Source organism: Colletes gigas, unplaced genomic scaffold, assembly GCF_013123115.1.
Source record: "Colletes gigas isolate AHSC1104 unplaced genomic scaffold, ASM1312311v1 Colletes_gigas_Sc00008, whole genome shotgun sequence".
Taxonomy (NCBI): Eukaryota; Metazoa; Arthropoda; class Insecta; order Hymenoptera; family Colletidae; genus Colletes; species Colletes gigas.
In genome coordinates, this window is record NW_025106637.1 from 6,118,865 (window position 1) to 6,144,296 (window position 25,432).

At 40.5% G+C, this 25,432-nt stretch overlaps 3 protein-coding genes across 13 annotated transcripts in view; 1 reads left to right on the top strand and 2 right to left on the bottom strand.

Moving 5' to 3' along the window:
- LOC122396861 (protein sprint) overlaps positions 1 to 7,646 on the top strand; it is a 97,829-nt gene extending 90,183 nt beyond the window's left edge. The window contains exons 14-21 of one of the 2 annotated variants that reach the window (XM_043395580.1): positions 2 to 469; positions 599 to 743; positions 889 to 1,118; positions 4,186 to 4,646; positions 4,725 to 4,856; positions 4,933 to 5,175; positions 5,267 to 5,459; positions 5,577 to 7,646. In XM_043395580.1, coding sequence (XP_043251515.1) covers positions 2 to 469; positions 599 to 743; positions 889 to 1,118; positions 4,186 to 4,646; positions 4,725 to 4,856; positions 4,933 to 5,175; positions 5,267 to 5,459; positions 5,577 to 5,680 — 1,976 coding nt within the window. In that variant the 3' untranslated portion in view covers positions 5,681 to 7,646. The remainder of the gene's footprint in view (position 1; positions 470 to 598; positions 744 to 888; positions 1,119 to 4,185; positions 4,647 to 4,724; positions 4,857 to 4,932; positions 5,176 to 5,266; positions 5,460 to 5,576) is intronic. The other variant, XM_043395581.1, reaches the window with a different exon arrangement.
- Positions 7,647 to 10,293: 2,647 nt separating this feature from the next.
- LOC122396862 (kinesin light chain) lies at positions 10,294 to 21,632 on the bottom strand. Of its 10 annotated transcripts, XR_006259068.1 has the most exons (10): positions 21,304 to 21,632; positions 21,058 to 21,230; positions 17,658 to 17,729; positions 16,039 to 16,405; positions 15,790 to 15,955; positions 14,982 to 15,697; positions 14,674 to 14,877; positions 14,319 to 14,435; positions 11,689 to 12,177; positions 10,294 to 11,034 (listed from the first exon to the last, which is right to left on the bottom strand). XR_006259068.1 is itself a non-coding variant. In XM_043395591.1 (9 exons), the coding sequence occupies exons 3-9, from the start codon at positions 17,699 to 17,701 to the stop codon at positions 10,990 to 10,992; spliced, it is 1,659 nt and encodes a 552-aa protein (XP_043251526.1). In that variant the 5' UTR covers positions 17,702 to 17,729; positions 21,058 to 21,230; positions 21,304 to 21,632; the 3' UTR covers positions 10,295 to 10,989. The 10 variants fall into 10 exon arrangements, 9 of the variants coding, with proteins under 9 accessions (XP_043251526.1, XP_043251519.1, XP_043251522.1 ...); XM_043395591.1 differs by lacking the exon at positions 11,689 to 12,177 and having other exon boundaries at positions 10,295 to 11,034; XM_043395584.1 differs by lacking the exons at positions 10,294 to 11,034; positions 11,689 to 12,177 and adding an exon at positions 13,052 to 14,167 and having other exon boundaries at positions 21,058 to 21,226.
- Positions 21,633 to 23,333: 1,701 nt separating this feature from the next.
- On the bottom strand, positions 23,334 to 25,334 carry LOC122396818 (eukaryotic translation initiation factor 5). The gene is made up of 3 exons (XM_043395518.1): positions 24,270 to 25,334; positions 24,013 to 24,198; positions 23,334 to 23,938 (listed from the first exon to the last, which is right to left on the bottom strand). Exons 1-3 carry the CDS (start codon positions 25,320 to 25,322, stop codon positions 23,816 to 23,818), a joined length of 1,362 nt encoding a protein of 453 aa, XP_043251453.1. The 5' UTR covers positions 25,323 to 25,334; the 3' UTR covers positions 23,334 to 23,815.
- Positions 25,335 to 25,432: the final 98 nt, after the last annotated feature.

Below are 25,432 nucleotides of genomic sequence, written 5' to 3' on the forward strand. Positions count from 1 at the left end.
GGCAGCGCGAATTCGTTGAACAGTCCGAGCACGGTGACGCCTCCCAGGAACAAGCTCGTGTTGTTGACGAAATCGGAGAGCAACAGCCCTCTGACGCCGGAATCGAAACAGGGGAGTCCCTTTTACGCGGAACCAGCGGACGCCATCGCGCAAGGCGCGGTGGTGATACCTAGAAGACGGCCGAGGAACAACCCGGCGACGAACAAGTATCGACACAGCGAGCCAGGTTGGCTGCAGACGCCGGTAGGCGGAAACCCTAATCAGCTTCATCCGATCGATTGGGAGGAATCGGAGGAAACCGAGGACAAGACGCCTTTAATATCGTCCTCTGTAGACAACCTGGCCAAGCGACTCGGCACCAAAGAAGCGAAAAAGATTCCGCGCGCCAAGCCAGTGCAACCGCCAAAGATCAGAACGAAAGTGTTCAACGACACGTCATGGGCTGTGGATTCCAGCTGGGAGTTCATCGGTAAGCTCTTATCGTTGTTCTCCTTGCCGTTGTCGTTCCATTTTACACCGTCTTCCCGACGGAAATTCTGAATCTGACAACTCGAACAGCCAAATCAATTAGCCGTTAAGCTGTGAATCTTGTGTTCAGGAAACGAGGGAGACGATTGCGAGCCGGACTACGACTGTGATGCGGATTACGAGGGCGATAATATGGCCAGAAAGTTTCCGGACGAGGAGTGCGACAGGGACGTTGTGGGGAACACGTTAACGGTCCAGAGTATCATTCTTCAACGGTGAGCATCCGACCCGATTCTTCCTCCGGTCCGACGCCATGAGTTATTTAGATCAACGGTTAAAAAAAAAAATGTTTAACGAACGAATTTCCAGCCCTACGGAGATAAATAAATAACTCGGGGTGTTTTGTCGTGGGTCTGTCAGGTACCCAGAGCTGTTGAAACCACCGGACACGTCGGAGTCGCTGTACAGCGACAGAAACTCCTCGTACGATAACGTCGAGAAACGAAACGAGAAGGAGGACGCGGTTGATTCGAGAAAAGACCAAATGTATGACTCCTCCGAGTGGGAGACGCCGGTAGAGACGGACGAAAGCGACGCTGAGAGGATGAACAAGAACAAGAGCATCAAGGAACGACTGGACTCCCTCCTCTGTAAGTTTACTCTGCCCATAAATAGTAATCGATAGTGTGCTAGTATTGTTTTATTTTTCCAATCAATTCTTACGCGTGTCTGGAACGTTAAGTTTATTATCATTAACGCGGCTGGCAAAGGTAGACGAACATCGCGAATCGTAATACGTAATCCGCAAACGGCGAGGACGAAACTCTGACGACGGTTCGATTAACATATTGCACAACGACTGGTTTATCCGATAAAGTTCACGGCCGATAAGTAATGCAAATTCCATAGTAGAAGTCGATCGTGACAGGCCTTTGTGAAAAACAAGTTAACACCTTCTTTCTCGTGCGATCCCTTTATCGTAAACTTCTCGTCGAGAGCGATTTGCTGTTAATGAAACCATCGAAGGTGCATCGTAATTTGCTGAGATTGTTGTAGAAAACGTTTATTTTCTATTTCGATGACTAAAAGCATTAATCACGTGGCCTGTTAGGAGCGATACACCCCGAACGATCGTATAGAATTCGTTGATAGAGATAAGAAACGAGAACAGACGGTGATTAGAATAATACGGAGCGCGAGAGATCTGTAACGATGGATTAAATAATCGAGGAAATCGGAGCGCATAAACCGTGACCGTATTTGCTCGGGTAGTTGATCGTCGTACAAGTTCGATATTTCTCTGCGAACGAGGTCGATCGCGTTCGTCACGAATCCGTCGATCCTCTTTTTGTCCAAGATCGTCGGCGTATATTATCCATCTGGCGTATTGCGCGCAATTTCTTCTTTTCTTTCTTTCTTTCTTCCCGATCTCTTCCTATCTGACCTTCCCGATGCAGTCTTTGATACACGGTGCACGTGGCGATGCAGTTGCACGAGCAATCGCTCTCGACAGCAAACAATGTTAGGAGCGTAGATCATCGGTTGGTCGAGAGATTTCATTGACGATCGACAAAAGTTTGTCGTCGGACAAAGAGTCGTCGAAAAAATCATTCTTCCTCCCCTTCCACGCACCATTTTAAAATCGAATTCTCTACACGGTCGAACATTATCGTTCGATGTATTTAATAACAAGGGTTCGCATCCGTAAATAATGCATTGTTATTATCGCCGAAGCAGATTGGAATCTTAAACGCAACAGCTTTAATCTTAACACGAGCCTCGATACTAACGTTTCACAGGCTGTTCACGTGCACGGACAACGCATGCAGACGCGTATCGATACTCGGGAGATATCTAGCGCGATATACAACGGCTAATGTTTCGACAAATTGTTTCCACGTCTGGAAACAGGGCTTGTATACATATTCCGTGCGACGAACGACCGCTCGCTACCGATGAACTCTTTATCGAACGTGGGCAATCGTGCCTCTTATCGAGTCGTTTCCTTTTCAACCGAGGTAACGCAGCGACCGCGTATCTTTCGATAATACCGAAAACGGTTTTATTCTTTTTTTCTATTTAATCTAAAATTTCTCAAAAACGCTACACTCTAGATAACACCACGGGGACCAAACAAAGAAATTTGTTTTCCTAAGGATAGCCAACATAATTTCCTGATACCTGAGCAAAACTCCTGCCGTCTTTGTTCGATTTGCGTAAAATTCCAGTAATTGCTTGGCTAGTTTTACTTGCTCGAACCCCATTGAACGGGTATGACCTGGCCAGTGGAAAGGTATGGTAGAAAACCCGTTACCTTTCGTACCTTTGGCTAGTTACGGTGGCGCAGAATTGTATTGGAATCGCGGACAACCGCCCCCCTCTGCTGGACAGCGAACTGCCAGAATGCTGGTGCTCGTTGCCGGTTTCCCCGGCTCTACCTTTCTCGATGGCTTCAGCGTAGCGGCAGTCAGTCGTCGATCGTCGAACAGAGAGCATTTCAATGCTTCGAACCGCCGCGCGACGTGCCGTGTGTATATTCGAAACGTCGAGATCCGATGTTAAAAATGTAGTTAATAACATAGCGAACGAACAAGGCGTCGTTAGTCGGACTTTTCTACAAATCGGTGATACAAATACAAGTGGGTCTTGTATGGCCACGTGAATTTAATAAACGAAATTGTCAATCGTAAACTTTCCGACTAATTTTCAAAAATATCGCGAGCCATTAACGTCGTCGTTTCCAAGAGGCGAAAGTTAAACAAGAAGCGATCGACGCGTTATCGAACAAGTTCCGAGTTTTGTGAATGATCGAAGGAACTCCGGCCTCGAGCTGAAGATAATCGAGCGCACGCTTCCGTCGATTTAGGACCGGGAATGTCCTCTCCTCGGTATCGATCGTCCAAACCGAAGATATCTACCGAAAGATAGTTGCTGGACAATTTATCGAATGCGGAAGTCTCGAAGAGCATTAAGCTTTGTCCTTATTTCGCGGAACAGCTTCCTCGGTCTACTGTCGGAATTCTAATCGCATTTGTCAATAATCGAGAAGAATTCGCCTTCGAAGGACGCCCGTCTTTGTTCGACGTCGCGACGTCCGATCTCCCGCAAAAGAGTGTTTGCCCAGGAGAGACAGTGTCGATTAATGTCTCTTTCGCGTAAATATTACGCGAACCTCGTTAATCGACGATAGTCCTCGTCGAGGGGAACCATATATCTGCTCGTAAGATTCCACGCTCGCGAAGATAAACCGGTCGTCGGGTCTCGAAGATGTCCAGCGTCCTGGCCGGGTCAGCGTCGTCTCGATAATTTTATGCAAAATTCCTGCTATCGCAATGTTATGGCTGAAGATTGATTAAGGTCTTTCGAACGTCTATAGATAGCAGCGAAAGGCTAATCGATTAGTAAATCGCGTAAAGTTGTAGAAATCGCGAGCAAGATGATAAACTGCTCGGTGGATGTCCACATCGAGAGGAAGGGCCTCTCCGCGAAAACTAGGGGCATCTTCCGGAAGATAGGCAGGTGGTTCCGATGCATTTGTCGAAAACTGCAAAACGGCGTTGAAATCCTTAAATGTAAGCCTGGCGATCGCAAAAATGAATTTTTAACAGATCGTGATAAACATTTTGACGTACGACCACTGCAACCGAACATATCTTTGTATTACATTTCAGTCTCTACGTAGATCTCCGTAACGAAACGTTGTTTCTTGGTTCACAGCAACCCCGCGGTTGCAGGCGCTCAGAAACCGCGACAACAGCGGCACCGGATCCACGATAAGGTTGTACGCTCTTCAGCTAGCGGCGGATAAGACGACCACCTTCTCTCAGAACATCGACAACTTCATCCAGTGCACGAAAGAAGGGAAAGAAGGCAGTCCGCACGTCGTCATGAGGAACATGCGACAGTTCATGTCCGGCATGAAAAACTACCTGGTGAAGCACGGCGAGAGGGAATTCGAGAAAGAGGTGGAGAAAGAGAGGTTGAAGCTGAAGGCAAACGAGTTTCTAAACTTGGACGCCATCCTGGAGGGAGTGATGATGGGCCTAGTGGTGAGACCGCTCAGAGAACACGTATACAGACTGTTCGTGGAGCATTACGCGGCCACCGGGTCTCTGCAGACCCTCGCCGAGAGTATTCAGCACGCGCAGGGGAAGCAAGTTCAGGATCTTGGTGTACGAGTTAGTACTAACAATTAATACGAGCGAAGGTATTCGGATGAAACGCTCGAAAATGAAAATTCACCCGTACGTTTCCAGGCGAAGATCATTCCCCCGTCGGAGCCGAGTCTGGAGCGAATCCTGAAGTACATCGATCGTCTCCAGAAGGCCGATTCGCCCCTGGACAAGTTGGAAAATCTGCTCGCGGCCATTTCGGCGATCTTTAATTCCGTAAGTATCGTCGGAGGTTTTCTATCGCGTCGTTGGTCTCGAGGGCGATTAAGGACTCGTCAGGTTGAACGTTCAGGTGAAGCTCGCTAATTCTGGCCGCCACGTGACCCTGGGCGCGGACGATCTTCTTCCGCTTCTCGTTTGGGTGTTGGTCCGGGGTAAGGTCGTGGACGCGGAGGTGGAGGCTGAATATATGTGGGGATTGCTTCATCCTTCTCTTCTCACCGGCGAGGGAGGTTATTATCTGACGACGCTCTCCAGTGCTGTTCACGTTTTGAAAACGTTCAAGTCCAGCCAAGGAACGATGTCCACGTTGAATGTAAGTAGCGAGCCCCCGTTGCCTCTTACGTGCAGTGTAGAACAGAACAAAACACACTAAAAAATATGTGTGTCCATTTTGCTCTGTTCAGGGATCTGGAACACCCGATTGTTCGTCCGTACTACGAATCTTAGTACCAGATGAACTGCATGGATCTTTAAACACCAGGACACTACCTGTGAGACCCAATATGAACACCAGAGAAATCTGTCGTATTCTCGCGCATAAGATAAGGTGCACCAACCCTCAGGATTACGGGCTGTTCAAATTAGTCCAAGGAGAAGGTAACATTTCATACCGCTGTTATTAAATTATAGTAAAATTAGAAATTGACGGATTAAAACAATTATCGTCGCAGATTAAATGATAATTAGGTAGGAAAATAACTTTTTCTTTTACAGAAACCTTACTGGGCGACCATGAATGTCCGCAAGAGCTCTCTCATTGCCTTTTCGCTTATAAGCGAATCGATGCCAAGATAGCCTGGCCAAAAACCAGTTCTTAATAGGTCTTACGATAAGGGCCGCTTAGAGTAAACGATGTCGGTTTCGTACTGACGAAACTAACAAAGTTTAAAGCAATTTGTCTTACTGTTAGTTTCGTTGCTGCACCATTTTCCTTTTCTTCAAAATTCTGACACAATCTCGAGCACAAATTCCCCTAATTAACTCGTAGCACTTAAACACTGCCAGATTTAGAACAGTTTTCGAATATCGTGCAACGAAGCGTCAACGATAAACGACGAAAAAATAGTGAATTTCATCGGAAACAATCAGAGTACTTAAAAGCGACCAAAAGCTTTTCGAAAAAAAAACAAGTAAATAATATTTGTACGTACGGTTCGTCTTCGTTTTTATACCAAAATATTATAATCTAGAACGATATTATCACGCGTTCGGTCTTTGGAGTCTTTATGGACATTATCGTTTGATCGCTTTTTATTTCAATTATAATCAAGTATCCAAAAGATAAATTTCCGTATCGGACTTTGTTCCGTATTGAAGTAACAAAAACAAATGTTACTCGATGAAAAGATTTGCTCTGGTACAGAGCCAATGGATCGATTCTCGAGTTGAAATAGTAGAATAGAATCGGACCATTAATATTCAATCGGATTTAATTTACTTCCAAACAGGTGTTGGAATACTGAGTTAGCTAAATGGAGCATCAGTTTCTTAATGGACACCATGATCGTTTTAACAAATTTTCGACGAACGACCGTTTACTTTTCACTATCGGTTGAATGGTATGCAATAAAACGAGAAAAATAAATCGTATTCAGTATTCGATATTTTGTAAAGCTCTAACAATAATGAAACTACCGATCAAGGTGGGTGTCATTGGAGCAGAGTAGGGTTCGAATCGGGGGGCGCTATGACGAATAATTCTTTGAAAGATTTCGTAACGAAAGATTCTGCAATTTTGCTCATACGAATCATAGACACTCGTCGAGCTCGAAGCCCATTTTGCAAATAATCACTAAGCGTTTACTATAGGATGAAGCGCCTAGAACAGAATACCTAAACGTCTTCGTAAAACCTTTACCAAGCTATTCTTTCTTCCACTGAAACATTACTTTTATTTTCCTTGACTTCCATTCTTATTTCCATTTATCCTTTTGTCCATTAGTACCACAGGGGAATGAAAGAATAATTTCCTTGCTAACCCACGGCAAAACATCCTAAACAAAAGCATACGGGTGTTCTTTTATAGGCACTTCAAGCCTAAAATATAATGGAGTAAAACCATAAGAGACTTCCTGATACAAATTAATTAAACTTAGAGCACGAAAGACTAGTTTAGACTCTATTTTAAGTACTTTCTACGAGGCGCGGCGGATTACTGGATAAGCAATCTGTACTTTTAGGCGGACGTCGCATATTTATTGGAAGTTGTACACATATTTTATTATCTGTCGGACGTTTCCTTACGCGCGTGTCGCTTCTTCCCTTTCCGGATCTGCCAGGCTGATTTGGACACCGATTTTAAAGGCTGTGGATATAATCTCGGAAGAACACGAAACAATTAACGAACAGCTGTTCAATGTTTTGAACGAGGTAAGAGTAAATGGGAGAAAAATTGAGGGAAAGAGGTGCAAAATATTTTACTACTGAAACTCGTACAAATCAGCCTTGCACGTTATTGTCATGAACGATGTGTAGCCCTCGATACGTGTAATAATGATATTAGCGATTTATGAATGTACATTTCTTCTATCGTACCTAATTTATTACAAAGCGTTTTTAATACCTGTATATCGTAATTGCCCCTTCTGCATTAAACGTGCTTTCGATCCTTCTCTAATTGATTACGATTAACTGTAACGTTAATGCTTCTAATATGCTAGTCAAGCCGATACAAATCAGGAGTTTGTAAAAGTACCGTTTTTAAATGTAACATCGTGATAGTTTTATTTGTTGAAAGGTATATCATTAATTATCATTACTCTCACCATTTTTATTATTATTATTATTATTATTATTATTACTATTGTAACGTGTAACACTATGCTCAATAAAAATTTTTCTATAATTCGAAGAGATTGAAATGTAAGATAGGCACGTGGTCCGTGGATAATTCTGCACTAGAAATTCGAGCCCACCAAATTCTGTTAATTTTTCTAGGTTGAGCGTTGTTAATTAGTACTATGACGCACAAAGAACGAGGTGGATTTTTACTATGAAACAAGAACGATTGCATGTCCAAAAATAACTTAACAGTGCTATTCGTGCGTTCTATTTCCATTGTTTTTTTTCTTCCATAATTTATAAAAGCACGCCAATTGTACCGTCTGTCAATTAAGATGACAAACGATATATATTATCGATGAACAGGCTGCTAGTATTTATAGCAACGTTTCTAATGTTATAAATAACCGGCCAATCTTATCAGATTATAAACAACATGCTTTGCCAAATAAGATTAAAAATTTAATTTCCGTAAAATTAAATACTCATTGTAAATTCTGCGCATGTAATTTAATATCAAATCGATGATTGATAAACATTTATCGTATTTATGAAATTAATAAGAGAATTCGGGATGTATAGGTAATTGAACATTCGAAAACGAGAAATTTAAGTATTACATCGAAACGAAAATTACTTCCCACGCGAATTAGATGGATGAACAAGGATTACAAGTGGAAATATTTATTATAAATCAAAACTTACATGTTATTGAAATAACAGTACTTGCACCTGAGAACTACAATACCTCAAAAGTTTTATTGTTATATACTAAAGCAATAACTATATTACTTTATCGCATAACTTATTTCTCGATTAAAAACAAAGAAAAAAAACGAATTAAACACGTATACTTCCCATATAAATATTTGGTGTAATTTTATGTAGAAAATAATATCAATGTTTGATTACATGCAATATCCATTTAGACGGTTTGAAAATTTGTAGCTATTGGATCGTGGTAATTTGTTTGTTAACACGTTTATTGTGGACATGTATGCCGTGTATCGTACCTTTGTTCCGCGCCGAGACAATATCTACACCCGAAGTACACCTCTGCTAGCAAAAAAAGCATTACATCTGCCAGACACGAAAATGCACATTTGCCCTATATCGCCAATATGAAAATTAGTACGAAGCATATTTGATTCCAAATATTCAAGTCTACCACAATGAACGTGTTAAACACACCGCTTAATTCTACGAAACGTAATAAAGAGAAGATAGTGATCAGAATTCTGTATTGAGCATACGATACGAATGCAAGCGAAATAATAGCTTTAATTCTAGGCCTTCAAGCTCTCAGGTGCACAATATGCATGTATTGATAAATGCATGTTTCAGGGTAATGAGAGCACACATGAAAGTAAAATAAAAACATGTACCATACAATGAAAAAGACGATCAAGAATGTAGGACTTGAGTGGCCGAATCACTAACGAATAAGAAATCCTGCTGCGTGTTTAAACATTGCACAGAACTGAAAGTAAAACAACAGAACTGCGAGTGTAAATAACACTTGGCCGTGCAACATTCCCCGATGTTGTAATTCTGAATCTTTTGAACTAGACCAGTCCACTTAACCACTGTCAAAGCAACTCACATACGCGCTCGTGACTTCTTTGAAATAGCCAAGCAATTTTTTTCCACCATTTTAAAACCACTTCTGTAACTCTTTCACTGTGACGGTCTTTCTAAAAAGTACTATGTAAGTCTACTAAAATATTGACGTTAACTTGCACGATAATAAAACTATGACGTACTACTTTACAGCCATAAATTATACGTGTTAGTATTAATTGTTATAAACCAGCGAATAATACTGATGTATTATTCACCGATTTACAATACGTGATCGTTAATACTACTACTCGTATTATAATAATAATAAACTACTAACCCATCTGGAATAAATTGTGCTTAAAATGTCTTCCTTAGTGATCAACTGGTATAACAGGTATGATGCAATATACGATGCAATTCTGATCACATATTGTACTTTTTCGTTACTTTCTAGTAATCTATAATAATAGAGATAGGAAGAAACTAAACTTTAACAGCTAGAATGACTCTGTGCATGTAACAGAAATCATATAGCAAAAAGTAATTGCAAAGATCTTCCGCAATGAAAGAGTTAAGCGACATACATTGCACGAAAATCAATTTTTAAAAACAAACTGATAAAAATATTAAATGAAAATTTCTTAAATCTATCGCGAGGACTCGACTAATTCAAATGATCACCGTTCAGTCTTATCGTAGCTGCGCAACGATTAAACAATTTCAGACTTAATAAATATTTTGCATTCACAGTCGGTTACAATATTCCTTGGTTTTAAAGCAAGCGATGTATTCGAACGATAAATTTCGCAAGATGTTTGAAATCATTTAAATAATCACGTTAAGTACCCTTCTTAAACCAATGTCGCAAATTTTATAATACATATCTATCGTGTCTGCTTGAATCAAACACAGAAATAAATTAAATATTGCAAATATATAAATATATATATATATATATATAAGAACTTAAATTTATGGTTCTAAATAGAACATAAAAATCAACGCTGTTGGCAGATTTGGGTATTTCCATTGCTGCACGCGTTATCTTGCTTTAATCAAATTCCAGAGAATGTACAAGAATGAAAGGAAAATCGGTTCTCCTACCGCCTGTTACACTCGTTAGTCTCAAAAAGGATGATGAAATTACTCGCATAATTATAATGTGCATGGTGTGTAAAGAGTATATTTAATGCTAAGCGACATACAAACATTCCCCTATGATAAATGTAAATCGTTTCATAAGTGTCGATCCAAAAAGCTAGCTCATGGAATGATTACACGTTGTCGCATTTTCTAGATCATGTATGGGCAACGAAAAGGATATCTGGATATGTATACGCATATCGGCTCGTTCGATACGCGTGCACACATGCAGATGGCGTGTCTGAAACTGTTCGTCACTCTGTAAGTTGTGGATAATATTGAATACATCACGGTTTTTAAGACAGCAGCTTGCAGTTTTTCTCTTCTTCGGTTGTTTATTTCTATCTGTCGCGTGATAATCGTAGGTGTGGATCGCTTGGATTTTGATTCTGATAATACGTTCGAAGCAGGTAAACCAAATTCGCCTCGTAACCTTTTTTTTCTATTCCAAACTGTCGGTCGCTTCCGTAGTTAAACGAGCAACATGAGTACTTCGTTACGATGAATCAGATTAAAAGCAGTTGGAATGTGCTGTATACGTTAAACGATTCAGACCAAGAACGGACGTCGGTCAATGTTTCGTTAAGTAAACAATGCAGAGTCCTTGTATCATCCGAATTTATCGTTTCACGTATATTTCTTACATAGTATCCTTTATTGGGTGCGAACGAAAGTAATACTTGTCCTGAAACAAAAGAAGGTTTTCCAGTGAGACCTTTCAGGCAAAAAAAACTTTAACGATCTCGTGCCTTCGATGGTAGTTATTTTCTTTTTGGGGCTCGAACGATCTATACACGATTCAACGAAACGAGTCGGTGATGTGAATATTCGGTCATTTGTCTAACATGTCTCGTTGAACCGAATAGAGATATTTCAATTTTAAGATTGAAATTTACTTTATATTAAAGACACGAGATCTCTTAAGAATTCTGATAAACATTACATAAGCTGAAAAAACATGATGTAAATTTTCGGAATGCGTGACAAGCAGAAATATGATCAAATACCAATACAACGTGTACAATAATCAATTACTGCCCGCAAACACAAATCTGTATATGTACAAGGCACTGTCAAATATCCCATGCTTGATTATAAGAGAGCAGTAATTAATCACCCTAACAAGAAACGATAACTTGGATCGTATTTAATACAGCTCGAAAGAAAGGTCTGCGCTCCGATAATGTGTAAACAAAAGAAAATGGCGGGAAAGAGTAAAACAATGGCGGACATTGAGTGGTTGATAATTATATAAAAAAAAAAACTCCTCTGTACATTAAAACACTAAAAACGCCGGAAAATAATATAAAATATTCTACAAATATCTACGGATACGCACCTGCCACTGAAATTCGGTTATTTTTGTCCCGTTTGCTGTCCAGACGAATTTTGTACTCCGATGGCATCCTTATCTAAGTCCCGGCCCACAGAATACTCAAATCAAAGCGAAACAAAACGACAACGCAGATATCGAAAAAAAAAAAAAACGACTGGTAACAATGGTGGTTAAAAACACAAATGCGTGCGAGGAAAATTAATGATGCAAACCTGTTACACACATTCTCTGGTCTGTGCAAAAAGGAAACGTATTTTCTACACATAATTAAGTAATAACAAAAAATACATACACAAAGAATATTAACGTTCTGTACACGACACATCCCTAAAAACGTAAATCGCGTGGATAACGCTTAAAAGTTTAATAAGATGCTGGTAAAAATGTATTTGCGATTGAACTGTAACGGGCAACGTACCAAATGGCACGCTTTGGTTAACAGAAACGACGTTTCGATCAGTTGGTTTCTGGTCCTCTTCGGGTATGCAAAGTCTTGAAACAAAATTTTCACGTACAGTAAACAAAGAGAGATTATAAGTAAGAGAGTGATAATAAACGGGCTGAAAGAAGCGGAAAGCGTGTAAGATATTCCCCTTCGATTTATATTTAATTAAAAATCTTATTTAGGTTAGAAAATAATTTATTCGTTCGTTCATTAAAGTATCAAGGCACTACTTATATTAAATTATCCAGTTCATAGTTATCGATTGCGAATTCAGACATTATACCATGTATCGTATAACAAAACTAGTTTCTGTTCGTCTGAACAGAAGTTCCAAGTATCATCTATAGTGCTTAATGATGAATATGAGATATAAGGTGCCTCGAAGGATAAAAATACCCTTCGTTCGTATGCCTTTTTTAGATCTTTTTTTAAATAGATCGATGCTGTAACTTTGCTAGTTCATTTGTTGTACAAATGAGGAACGTTTAAAAAATATAACATATATGTATGTATAAATACATATAAATAACGCGAATTGCACAAGTTGCTTACAAATACATAATACTCTGAAGGAGAATCGTGAACATTACGTTAATTTCGAGACACCTCACATCGCGTTTAAAACAAGACACAATCAATGTAATCCTAAGCCAGATAAAACTTTCGTTTAAAAGTTTCAATTAAACATATTAATATATAAACGAGATAATGCATGTAAACTGATGATGCAAATCATTGCAAACTTGAAGAAGACGTGTGTGTGTGTGTGTGTGTGTATTAAAATGTGTGTACACGTGTGTATTAAAATCAGCATAGACTATAACGAAAGTATCATTTGAGACGTCCATTACAGAGAATAACGTATTTTCTTCGCTCATCGATCTGTAAATCGTCATAACGTTACTCTTCTCTGCACGTCGATCATTTTCAAATGTCATCTTTGCATATCTATACCGAATTATATAGTTAAGCAAAGCTGTTGCTAGAATCAACTACTTATAATTTATACGCGTAGCTTCACAGTACTTTGACTTAAAAAAATGAAAAATAGCTGAAACATCGAATGGTACGTTCGCTCGAACGATTGAAGATCCGATCATTTTATTTCTACGATTGAAAATATATTCAAAAATATGAAAATATATTCAATATGAAAATATAATTGTCTCTGGAAGCTTTGTTTATTCTAGTCACTTTCTATATGGCTGTGTATAATACAAGCGTAAAAAGTTTCAATAGTTATCGTAATTACAGATAAATAATGAAAAATGAAGAACAAATGCTCCATAGAAAGCACCTTCGTCGAATCCTGGTTAACAGTTTAAAATATACGAAATACAAATGTCGTCGGTTTCGATCAAAACAAAAATAAGAAATGAAAGAAAAACGAAATTCATCGAAGGGCGTTATTATCACAGCTTATGAGTGGAAGAGATTTATGAAGGCTACAGTACTTTTCTACGCAATACTTTCGCCAGAACGATCATAGAAATAGCAATGAACGTTATCGAAATACTTTGTAAATGTAATAAAAGAATGTGCAGTTACGATGTGCTTTCGTCGCATTGTCGGGGGGATACCTGGCTGCGGAAAACAGTATCAAATGCCCAAAATCGCCAAAAAAAAGGCCCGTTCTTACGTTCAACTATGCATTCTCCTATAAATGCTTGTATTCAGGAGCGTCAAATCGTTAAAACATTTCGCAAGATCGTAGTATTCCTCGGCATTTGGGTACACCGTTACGAATTTTTCTTTCAAACGAATGCCTAAACGTAATGCATATCGAACAGCGTATGTAAATATCACCTCTTGTCCTAAGAGTACAGACCTCGAGTGACATAATACCGAAAAGGATCTTTGTATGACCGGGCATAATCAAACGACAGGCAATACTACAGACGAAGGATAATCCTACGTGGAAGAGTGAATCCCAAAAGCTTGAAAGATCTTGTTTTTAAAACCGGGTTTGTTAGGACTAGCGTCGTGGTGGCCAGACTGTCCTTCATGTAGCGCCCTTTGTACCAGCGGCAGCGAGCCCTGTGATTGTGTGTTGTATCGCCAATTCGTCAGAACGGGCCGGGTAACGAAAAAAGAACAAAAAGAAAGAAGAAAAGGATAGTAGACGACTAATCGTGTGCTACAACATGCAGTGCGACTAATATTTATTCTTATATCTGACACAACTTACCTCCTCGTGTTGCTCGTATTCGCTGTTGGCTAGACTGGACCCTGAACCGCGTCTCGTGTAACCCTTATCATCCAGTAAAATCTGCGCGACCTTTCCTTGCTTCACAAACTCCAATGTCTGAGTCCAAAAGAAACAACAACTTGAGTAACAAATACTCGTTTAAGTCTAACGTTTAATTTAAACGAAACAGAGGTTATGGGTCTTGTTAATATTCAGTAAAATACGACTAATGGAAATTTCGTTATTCCAGATTGTATAGGGTTTAAAAATATTTTTACCGGTATAAATAAATTAACGATCCAATAATAACTGGATGAGTTCCGTGCACGCAATCAGAGGATTAAAATATACTTACATCCATTCGTGTCCTCAGGGCGCAATCCTCCAATGTTTCTGCCGCCTGATATTTTCCTTGTCGTCGATACAACGCACCAAGATTTTTCAGGGTAGTCGCGACTGTAGGACAATCTACCTTGGCAGCTTTGTGCCAGCCTCCATATTCTCCGTACGGGGCATTCTCTTTATTTCTATGCTTATTCTCTTCCCTTTCTTCCGCCACCTGACATTAAAGAATAGTTTCCCGTAATGCCAGATATGTACTCGAGCAATTTAGAACTACGCTATCCTTACTACGACTCTGGGAAGTATAAATGTAAACTATACCTGCCAAATTGGTTTATTATCGCCAGCAATAGCACCAAACTCTTTCTCGTGTACTCTGGTCAGTACTTGCTTATACAGAACCTCCGCATCCTTGTACTTTCCCTGTTTCAAAAAACACGACGCGAGGTTGTTCTTTGTTTTCGCGACATTGGGATCGTCCGGTCCAAGTTTCGCCTCGTAAATTTCGAGGGCCCTCTGATAATAGCATTCGACCTCCACGTATTTCGCCTGATTTTGACAGAGCAACGCGAGGTTGTTCAGCTGTTTCGCGACGTCCGGATGGTCGCGACCGAGAACCTTTTCGCGAATATGGAGCGCACGCTTGCACAACGGCTCGGCTTCTTTGTACTTGCCACGTTTCCCATACAAAACTGCTAAATTGTTCAACGTCGCGGCAACGGCGGGGTGGTTCTCGCCGAGCGTCTTCTCGCGAATAGCCAACGCGTCGTTCAACAGATTCGCTGCCTCCTTATATTTATTTTGATCTCTGTACACTAATGCAAGAATGTTCAACATCGTGGCGACGTCCGGATGATCGTGACCGGAGGTCTTTTCTAAATCTTCTAACGCCTGCTTGCAAAGAGGCACCGCCACCTCGTACCGACCTTGGCCCGCGTACTGGATAACCAAATTGTGCAGTGTACGTAAACGCGCTGGTATTTCGTATCCGGCGTTCACTTGCTGCGCAAATTGCGACGGCGGTGTCGGCGATATCGCTATATTAATCGTAATAAAATAACATTTCTACATGTTTGCGCAGATCTAAGGGAAACTTGGAAACACCACGTGACAACAAAAGTGAACATACACTTACTACTTCGGTCATCCACATCGTCGTCGGGGAACAGGTCGACCACAGGATTATTTTTAGGTCTGTCTTTGACGTTCTCATCATCGGCTGGACGGTCGGTATCGTACTGTCTCATACTCTCCATGAACTCGTATTGTCTTTTGTCTACTTCCAATTTGGCTACCTAATAGCATCAGAATCGTTTCAATGGCAATTCAATTTCTTTCCATAGATTCAACAGAAATTTTACACGGTCCAATTACTTACTGCTTGCTCGCTAGCTTGTAACTTCTGCTGTGTTCCAGCCAACTCGTCCCTCAACCAAGCATTTTCCTCGCACAACCTTTTCACTTGCGTTCTAAGCTTTTGTTTCTCAGCCTCGACCTTTTGCAAGTGATTCGCGAGAGCCATCATCACCTCGGCCTCCCCGAGGCCCAGTCCTATCATTTCGATGTTTTTTGACAACAAGTTGGCTTTGTCTAACGCGGCTGGTTCTTCCTGCCATTGTAAACCCTGCAGGAGTCCTTCGTGTTCGACACGAAGGGCCTCCAGCCCTTGGGCGACAGTCCTCGCACCGGCCACAATTTCTTCCTGTGTCATGGCCGTCATTCTACCAATGTTTTCTATTTTTTTGCTGCAAACAGAAAAATGAAAACTCTTAAAGAACCATAATTACTTCAGCTCTACATTCACCGTCGAAAAATATTTAACAGCGAGGTGCTTTACTAACGAGAACAATTTCGTCTTTACGGAAACGTACGATCTTCGATTTGTTCGTAATTCGATCGAAACACTTTTGTAAACGATTAGAATCGGTGGTAAAAAAAAAATTAATTCAAAATGAAACTTTTGTCCACGTTAGAACCGTGTTGGATCCTCGGAAATCAATGGTTTAATACATACACACGCGTGCGCGACTGCATAGCGCGTCTCTTATGCGACACACGTATCAAGTAATCTGTTTAATGGATAAAATTATTGAACAGCCCGTACACATGACGATTAAACGATCGTGAACACGTTCGAACAACCGCACAAAGTACCACAAATATCAATTATAGTTGGATTTGTTTCGACGAGAAACTTACCCCATGTTGGGACCGCGTTAAACCCAACGAAATCAATGGCTCGATACTTCAGCGCATGCGTAACCATTACGGTATGTCTTTTATGCGACAGAATGTATATAGGCACGAAGGGAGACAGCAAATTATCGAAAAAGGCAAATTTCCAACGCGAAATCGGTAAAACTTGCCTATTGGCGTACGTTCGCGCGATTACGGATAAGAATTACGAATGCTGTCTAGCGTGGCCATAATTTCAGGGTTTTGGACCTGCAAACCTTGACCTCGTGCAATCGTCCATCCCTCAACAGGCCTTGACCTCGCGATTTCAATTGAAATACTATCGTTTAACGAACAGCCTTGATCGACACTATTTCTGCTATATCTCAGTTCGAATCGAAAACCAAACATCGATATTATTACGAAATTTCGAACAGAATATTTCATCGTTAATTCATTCTTCAGGTGGGGGAAGCGTTGAAGAGGAAACAGGGAAAATCTCCGCCAGACGCATCGATTTTTCACGAAACTCTGCAGTCATGGTAAATCTACGATGAAAGTGTTTCGTAGCCGAGGTAATGTGTATTCTGATTTTTTAAAGTTTGAACCGTACAATATATATATATATATATGGGAAAAACAAATTGTATGAGATTTCTAATGAAAGTGCGCGGCAATTAGAGCTCGATATGTTTACGTAAAAATGCCCGGCCAGACGGTGTTAAAAAAGAAAGAAAAAAAATGGGAAAGAAACACAAAGAAACGATAACAATCAAAATGGATAGTACAGCGTGAATTCGTCAGTAGAGAAGAACTACTCACATTCTATAAGCATTCAGCATTCTTGACATATCTCTTCTACCCATCGGTAATGTTGGAGACTGTTGGACCTAGCTAATCCGTACAAAAAAAAGAGATACAACTTTCTACTATATCGATCTCTCTAGAATTTCCACGGGTAATGTCGCGGGCGTATTGTCACTTTTGGTAAATCGAACTTGTAAAAACATCATCTGTCTCGTGTTACGACCGTAAAAAAATTATAATTTGTATATATGTACACTAGAGTGGCCCGTAATATTGTTGTTAAAGGGGGAGGAGAGAGGACACCTCGCGGAATCGCGTTTAATTCTTTACTGAGGGGTTACGTTTGGCTTCGCACCCTCTGGACAAAATGGGGGAGACGAGGGTGGGAAAATGGCGCATGCGCCCCATGGATTTGCGGAAGTCTCCTCCGCCGCGCACGAAATGCGTGCACAGACGTATGGGCGATGTGTCCGGCAGGTACAACGGAATGAATGATGCGTTTCTAACGTAAGAAAGCATCGTACTACGCCTGTCGTTACAGCCATACGCAAATAAGCGTTAATCGGTCAGTAGAAATAACCCGAGGGTGCGTAAGGGTGCGATGAATGAAGCTTCTAAGAGGGCGACACGCGTGTATGACACTTGACAACACTTCGCAGGTCGAGGACACGGGCCCACATCCAGCTTCGCGATTCTTCTTTGAACCCTGACAAGAAACAATAGACTTTCTTCATAAGCTCGACAAAGTATACGCGTGACATATTTATTTTGCATACTTTAAACAAAATCTAACTTACATAAGAATGTTTTCAGGCTGATGGAAGATCAAGAACTATAAGGAAGAGAGGATGTCCTGTTTTTTGATTTGGTAAAAGCATCCTCTTTGCAATCAATGATTTCTTTCCCCTGTTTATCTCTTGGCTTTCTTCCATAAACAGGGATGAAGCGTGCTCTGCAGCGTTTCGGGCATAAAAGCAGATCGCATTAGAGCGAATACCAACGCAGACACACATTATTGATCGCAATACGAATTTCACGTGGCAGTTTTTAACCAATTAACTCGTCTGGATCCCGTGGCTTTTGTGGAATGTATTAAAGGCCCGTGGCGAAAAAAGACGTCGTTCGTAGATCGTTTTCGCAATCATTTTACTTCAAGGGGAATAGAGACTGGTAGTCGATGACTCACGGCATGACGACAGAACATTGGAAGTGCTACATATAACCATGTGCACTCGTTCGTAGAGAAATGCACTACATGCACGTAGCGAGGTATCTATGCACGGTGTAAAATTGCTTTCTCGAATTTAATTCCGATGAATTCACGGACCAAGGAGAATGCAGCAAAGATGGCCGGAATTAGATAAAATACAAAAACAAAACCAAACCGTACACTGCTAAAAACTGGAGGCACCCACCAACGTTGATTTCTCTTTCTTTTTTCTTTAATATTATACAAATAGCATACATGCATCCCAGTTGTACAATATTCGTTCTGATTGGACTCGCGTACTGCAGTCACTATACTGCAGCATCGAAAAAACGTATACAGGGTGTGTCGGCCACTCCTGGGAAAAATTTTAATGGGAGATTTTAGAAACCAAAGGATTCGTTAAAAAGTTATTAACAACTAAATTAAAAAATTTCAAATCGTTCTGGAAAAATTATTTTCGGTTACGAGGGTCAATTACAATCATTTTTGGTGGATACACATACTTTCGAAATCCTACCCACTTTCGAGAAAAAAAATCGGGTAGATGCAGAAACTTTTCGACAAAAAAGTTTTTCAAATCGTTTAAAAAAAATTATTTCCGGTTGTGGGGGTGAATTACAATCATTTTTGGTGAATAGACATACCCCTGAAATCTTACCCACTTTCTAGAAAAAAATTGGAGAAGGTGTAAAATTTTACGACGAAAAAAAAATTTTCAAATCCTTCTGGAAAAATTATTTCCAATTGCCGGGGGTCGATTATAATCATTTTTGGTGAATATACATACCCCCGAAATCCAGCGTATTTTCGAGAAAAAAATTCAATACGAGTAGAACTTTAAACGTTAATAACATTTTAACGAAGCCTCCATCAACAAATTGGTATTCTTGATTTTCGTCGTATTTTGGCCTCCAGAATACCCCATTAAAATTTTTCCCAGGGTTGGCTGAACACTCTGTATAAACAACATGCGAATTTTGAAAATACAGTAATGCCCAACCAATCGTGCGATCGACAAGCGTTAAATAAAAATCGAATAGCTGCTGAGACCGATCCTCCGTTACGAAACGATTGGTACATATTCATATCGGTATTATCAATAGATATCTGTGTACCGTCGCTCTGAAGTTCTAACAAATCGAACGCACGTGATACAATCTTTGTTCGCGGATACTTCATCTCATGCATTAACTTTCGGTGTTTTCCATTCACTTTCCTTGTACAACGATTCACGCGAGACTAGATCTCGCATAGTTCAAAGTAAAAATCGCTGTCTCGCCTATTTTGGTTAGCAACTATCCGTAAATTTCAAACGGTAGATCCTTTTTAAATAGAAACAAGTCAAAGACGCGCCAATTAAATGGAGTGAATTTTTCAGTTATAAATGGTGTGACAGCATGAGACAATCGAAGGTCTATATTTGTAAGACGTAACGGCTAACATGCTGATTAAGATTCGTATCGTGTGACAATCGTATATTCGTCTCAAGTTTCGTTTCTATATAATAAAATATGGTAACGGTTTATGGCACTGTGTAATCACTTGGAAACTTTGTCATGCGAATATGTTAACTATTCGAATCTTCGATAGTTCTATTTAGGTTAGGAATGGTCCTTTGTAGGAAAACAGAATGCATCGCATATGTACGGTCTTCGTTTCTTTCCGAACGTGTCTCAAGCACGCAATAAGAAACAAGAAACTAACTGATCTTACGTCAATTTAAACAAAGGACAAACGAAACGACGCATCACCATATTGTTAACCTAATTTGATGCGTGTCTTTTCTGAAAAAGTCTCGACTTATCCGACAGTTTATAATTAACGTTTGTTTATCTGTCTGGATTTATGTAACGATGCACACGAAAACCACAGTACCAGAAACGGTGACAAAGTGAAATCGTTTTTTGTGCACGGGCCTCGTTTCTATTTAGCAAATTGGTGAAAATTTTACGAGGCGCGTTCCTTTCTAAATGAACCAGAATAAGAGAATAACTTCAATCGCAATTATCGTCACGGTCGTTGATTTTCTGTCACGGTTCCGCATAATCTTACAGAAATTAATTAAAATGATTTACTTCCGGCTGTAACTGGCTATCGAAGGCGTGGCAATTTCAAGCTGAACAAACGATGCGTTTTTCCATTTATACGCGTTGGGGAAAAAAACAAGAGAGAAGTACATTTAAAAAGGCAACGATCGGTACTTACTTTTCCGAACGGTCCATGCAGGAATCCTCCTCTGTTCAGTGTATCATCCCACTTTGTTAAAGAATGGCTCGATCCTCGATGCGTTTCTCAAATACGAGCTTTCAGGTGAATCTTTTTTTTAAGGTGGACGAACAAATTCCGTTAATTCCAGTGTTCGATGTTCTATTATCTGTCTGACAACGACGTACAGCAGCACTATTAACGATAATCCCGAGAGACAAAAAAAAAATACGGATTTCCACTCACCGGACTTGAATTCACTGTGAAGCAATTTCCACAGTTCCAAAGAACGATTGCAAAAACGGTTCGTAGAAACGTAAGCGAAGTACGAAAATCCGTCCCCGCACGGTTGGTGACAGACTAAGATGGCGAGAACCGTGGAACTTAACGAGAGTACAACAACCACATATTTCACGGTTCAGAATCGAAGCAGAGAGTAACTACGCGTCGCTTCCGATTTGCACAATATTACGGATTCTCATGGAATCGAGTGCAGATGGAAAATATATTTCTCAAAGTAACTATGTCCAAAGAAATCTCCCGATTACAAGTGCAACCATCAGCCGATCGTAAAAACGCGACGGGAGCGACTCCGAACGATCATAGCGCCATTTACTAGAATTACCCATGCCTTTGGTAGTTTCTATGAAGCGACATTTTGTCTTCAAATCGGTTATTGAAAGATCTATGGCATCTTTCAATTATTGCGAAAGATGCGGATATTGTCATCTTTAATAATAAACCACGTACGTCCCTTGAAGAATATATACTCGCTTTATGCCGTGTAAGCAAAAAACTCCCCAGTTCTGGAACTAATCGAAATTCTGCTCCTGGTAGCCATCTTGATTTTGATCAAAACTGGTGACTTTCCCCTCCCATGGCATTAAGTGGATAGTGAAAATAAGAAACAAATTTTAAGGAAGAACAAACAAATAAATGTCGAAATTATTCGGGTCAGATCTATGGTATTTATTGAACAAATAGAGATTTTGGGCTTACAAACTCAGCCCATAAATCTAGGTACAAGTAATAGAAACTTTCTACATCAAATTTGGCAGATTTCAAATTTAACAAGGGCTAATTATTATAGGTACACAATTTGCAAGTACACGGCTAACTTCTGCGTTCGGACACAGCAACACGTATCGGTAATTTCTACTTTTCTTTGTGCATGGGCATAGTTTCACAAGTAAATTCTATCTTAGACCGCAAACATAGTGGAAGTAGGTTACCTGCTTTCCAGTAACCAGAGTCAACCTGTGCTAACTGGCGCTTGTCGGTGCAAGAATAATCCTACACCATTGTACCGATCGCGGACATTTAAATGGGCACTAGTCTACCTAATTCATTGTATATCTATATATACCAAGGCGACATATACGCCCAAGTTTGGCGTGGGATAGTTCGTATTGTCTACGCTAGATGGATTTCTCGACAAACTTGGGCCTTTTAGCACCAGAGGGCCTGAGGTTGTGGGGTCGAGACTTATGGTCTCGTCCGCACAAGAATATAGGGGAGCAGTTCCCGTTAAATGCGAACCCGCCGTAAGGCTGCGCGCGCAGCGCAGCAGGGCGAAAGCGCGTCCTCCCCAAAATGCAAGGACGCTCAAACCACTGCTTTGTAAGAACTGCACGAAGAAGCACCTCCAAAAGATCCAGAGTAAAAACTCCTGTTGTTAAACCAAGACTTGTACGCCTAGCGTGAATAAAGAATACTTGTTATTGTTGTTGTTGTTATATACACGCGTTCAGTCATTTCAAATATTAATATCCGTGGTCGTAGGGGTGGGCCTACGAACGCACGCGCATCATACGTGGAACGAACCACGTGCATCAAGTCAGCATAATCCCACAAGGTAGAAAATGAGCGCCATCTAGCGTTGAAAATAACGAACTATTCCACGAGAAACTTGTTCGTCGATACAGTCTTGATATATATAGATATACAGTGAAAATTAAATGTCCGCGTTCGGGATAAGGGGCAAAGTAAAATGCAGTCACTTATGTAGACACTACTGCAGTTATTATAATAGTAAAAAGCTTTACGCACTGTTTATTAATTAGATTGTCGAAAGAAACGTGCAAACTACAAATATGTCTTTCTTTGCAAGCCTAAGTTCTCTATTCGTTTAATAAATACAATGCAATATATTGCCTCATTATCTAAGAGTCAGTCGCATAACAATTGGGAGGATTCGAGGATGAAAGGAGATGGATTTCACGCATTGCATTTCCCTCCAGATGGTTAGAATTAATTTCTCCAGATGTATATTGCGGTAAACCATATTTATTTGAATAATTAATAATTGAATAGTAAATAGATACAATAGAGAACGCTTTTAGCAGGCCAACTTCCCAGTAACGATGGAGAACTATTAATATCGTGTTTGTGTTTTTCTTCTAAAAGAGACGCGTATCAAGGTACAGAAGCATTGATTATTGAAAAGATCATTCAGTAATCGTTACAAATAATGGTAATTCGCAATAACCTTATTTAGAAACAATTAAAAGGATTACCGTACAGATAAATATTGCTAAACTTGGTGAACAGTTAAAATTTGTCGTATATCGTCGTAATGGCATTGTAATCACTCCTTGGCCTAAAATAACAAAATGCTATATATAATGAGACATTGCATTGCGACTCTTTGTATCGTGTGAGAAATGATCGTTTATCATCATTTATCGGACATATTTTTTTCCCATCTACTTTTTTTGTTCACTTATTAAAGTCCGACTACTGAGCATCTTCCTCGTTTTTAAATGGCATCGATATCAAAATCATCTGAATCGTCCGAGTCATCGTTACCCACAGCAGGCTTCTGAACAGGCGACGATTGTTGTGGTTTCAGCGATTGCTTGGCTCTATCGTCGTATTCGATCTGCAAGGGGAACACAAGAAGACAAAGTTACATTTTACTGTTATGAAAACATTTAGATTGTTCTTTGAACGTACCTCCAAATCGTCATCTTCCTCTTCCGATTCGGAATCTTCTTCCTCTGCTTCTTTCAGCCAGGTAATGAACGGCGTGGCTTTATCATGAATTTCTTGAGACAAATTTTTCGATACGTATCTTTTGGTGACTTTGCTCGACCACTCGAATAGGGCTTTTTCTTCCAAAATATCCGCATCGTAAAACAGCTGCACAAGAAGAACCATTACATCACATAACAATAATGATCGTTAAAAAATTAAGGGAATAATCGTCTTACTTTTAAAATGCCAGGTACTTTCGGCATCAAAGCATCTTTATGAAGGACTATAACTTGTTCGATTCCTCTGATTAAATACTTTTGTGCCTTAATATCGTCGTGTGTGAAACGAAGCAGAAGTACGCGATACTTTTTGGTTTGAGCAGCAATATTTTGATCGAAGAGCAGTTCGGCCAAAACCAACGGCGCCTTCGTCTTGATGTCCAGACGTTCAGCTTCCGTTACCAGCTCTTTATGGTTGTCCAGTTGCCCAGCGTCGCGACGATATTTCACTAGCTTATAAAACATGTCCATTCTTTCTTTTTCAGTCTTATCGAGATCATCGTTGATGGTCATTCCCTTCGCCCCGTCCGTTAAATCTTGCAAACGAGCCCTGACTGCCTCCTCGGATACGTCCACTGCCCAATTAACATCGTCTGCATCCTCGTTTGCCAACTTCTCGGGAGCCTCGACCACGATATCGGTTGTGCTAGTATCGTTCTCGGGGGAACCAGATCGATCGCCATTAGCGGTAGCAGTGGTCGTGGTGGTGGTATCGCCATTCGCGCGCTTCGAACGTTTTCCGCGTTTTCCTTCCGTTAGAGAGCTACCTTGAACTGCTGGATTTAGGCTTGGTGGATTCTTCAGGATATAGGTGTTCAATTTATGATTACTTTCCAGTAATCCGTGATAACCGCAGGCTTTGCATCCCTGCGAGATAGTACCCTTTTTCGCGCTTACTATCAGCTCGGTTTCCGGATTGTCGCAGGCCGGGCATAGAACATATTTTCTAATGAATCCATCAAGAAGATCTTGTAATTTAGTGGCATCGTGCGAACCATTGACAATGAATCGTTCATCTTTGAAATTGAATTGGGTCTGTGCGCCGAGTTCACAGCCGAAGTACTTGGTCGGGTAAGTAGCGGGTCTTCCGATAGCTTTGGCGACGTCAACCATGTTCACGATCACGGTCTTGATGCCGTTACCCTTTCCCTCGACTTTGGCTTGAATTCGCGGCATTTTGTAGCGGTAAAACGCATCGCTAACGTTACGGTTAACGTTGACGCTCCCCATGGTGGCTGATGTTTCCGCCTCTTACCCCTCGCTAACTTAATGTCTTTACGAAATGACAGCAACTTCTGACGAGACGTTGTGAACGCGTTTACGGATCGCGCCGGGAACTG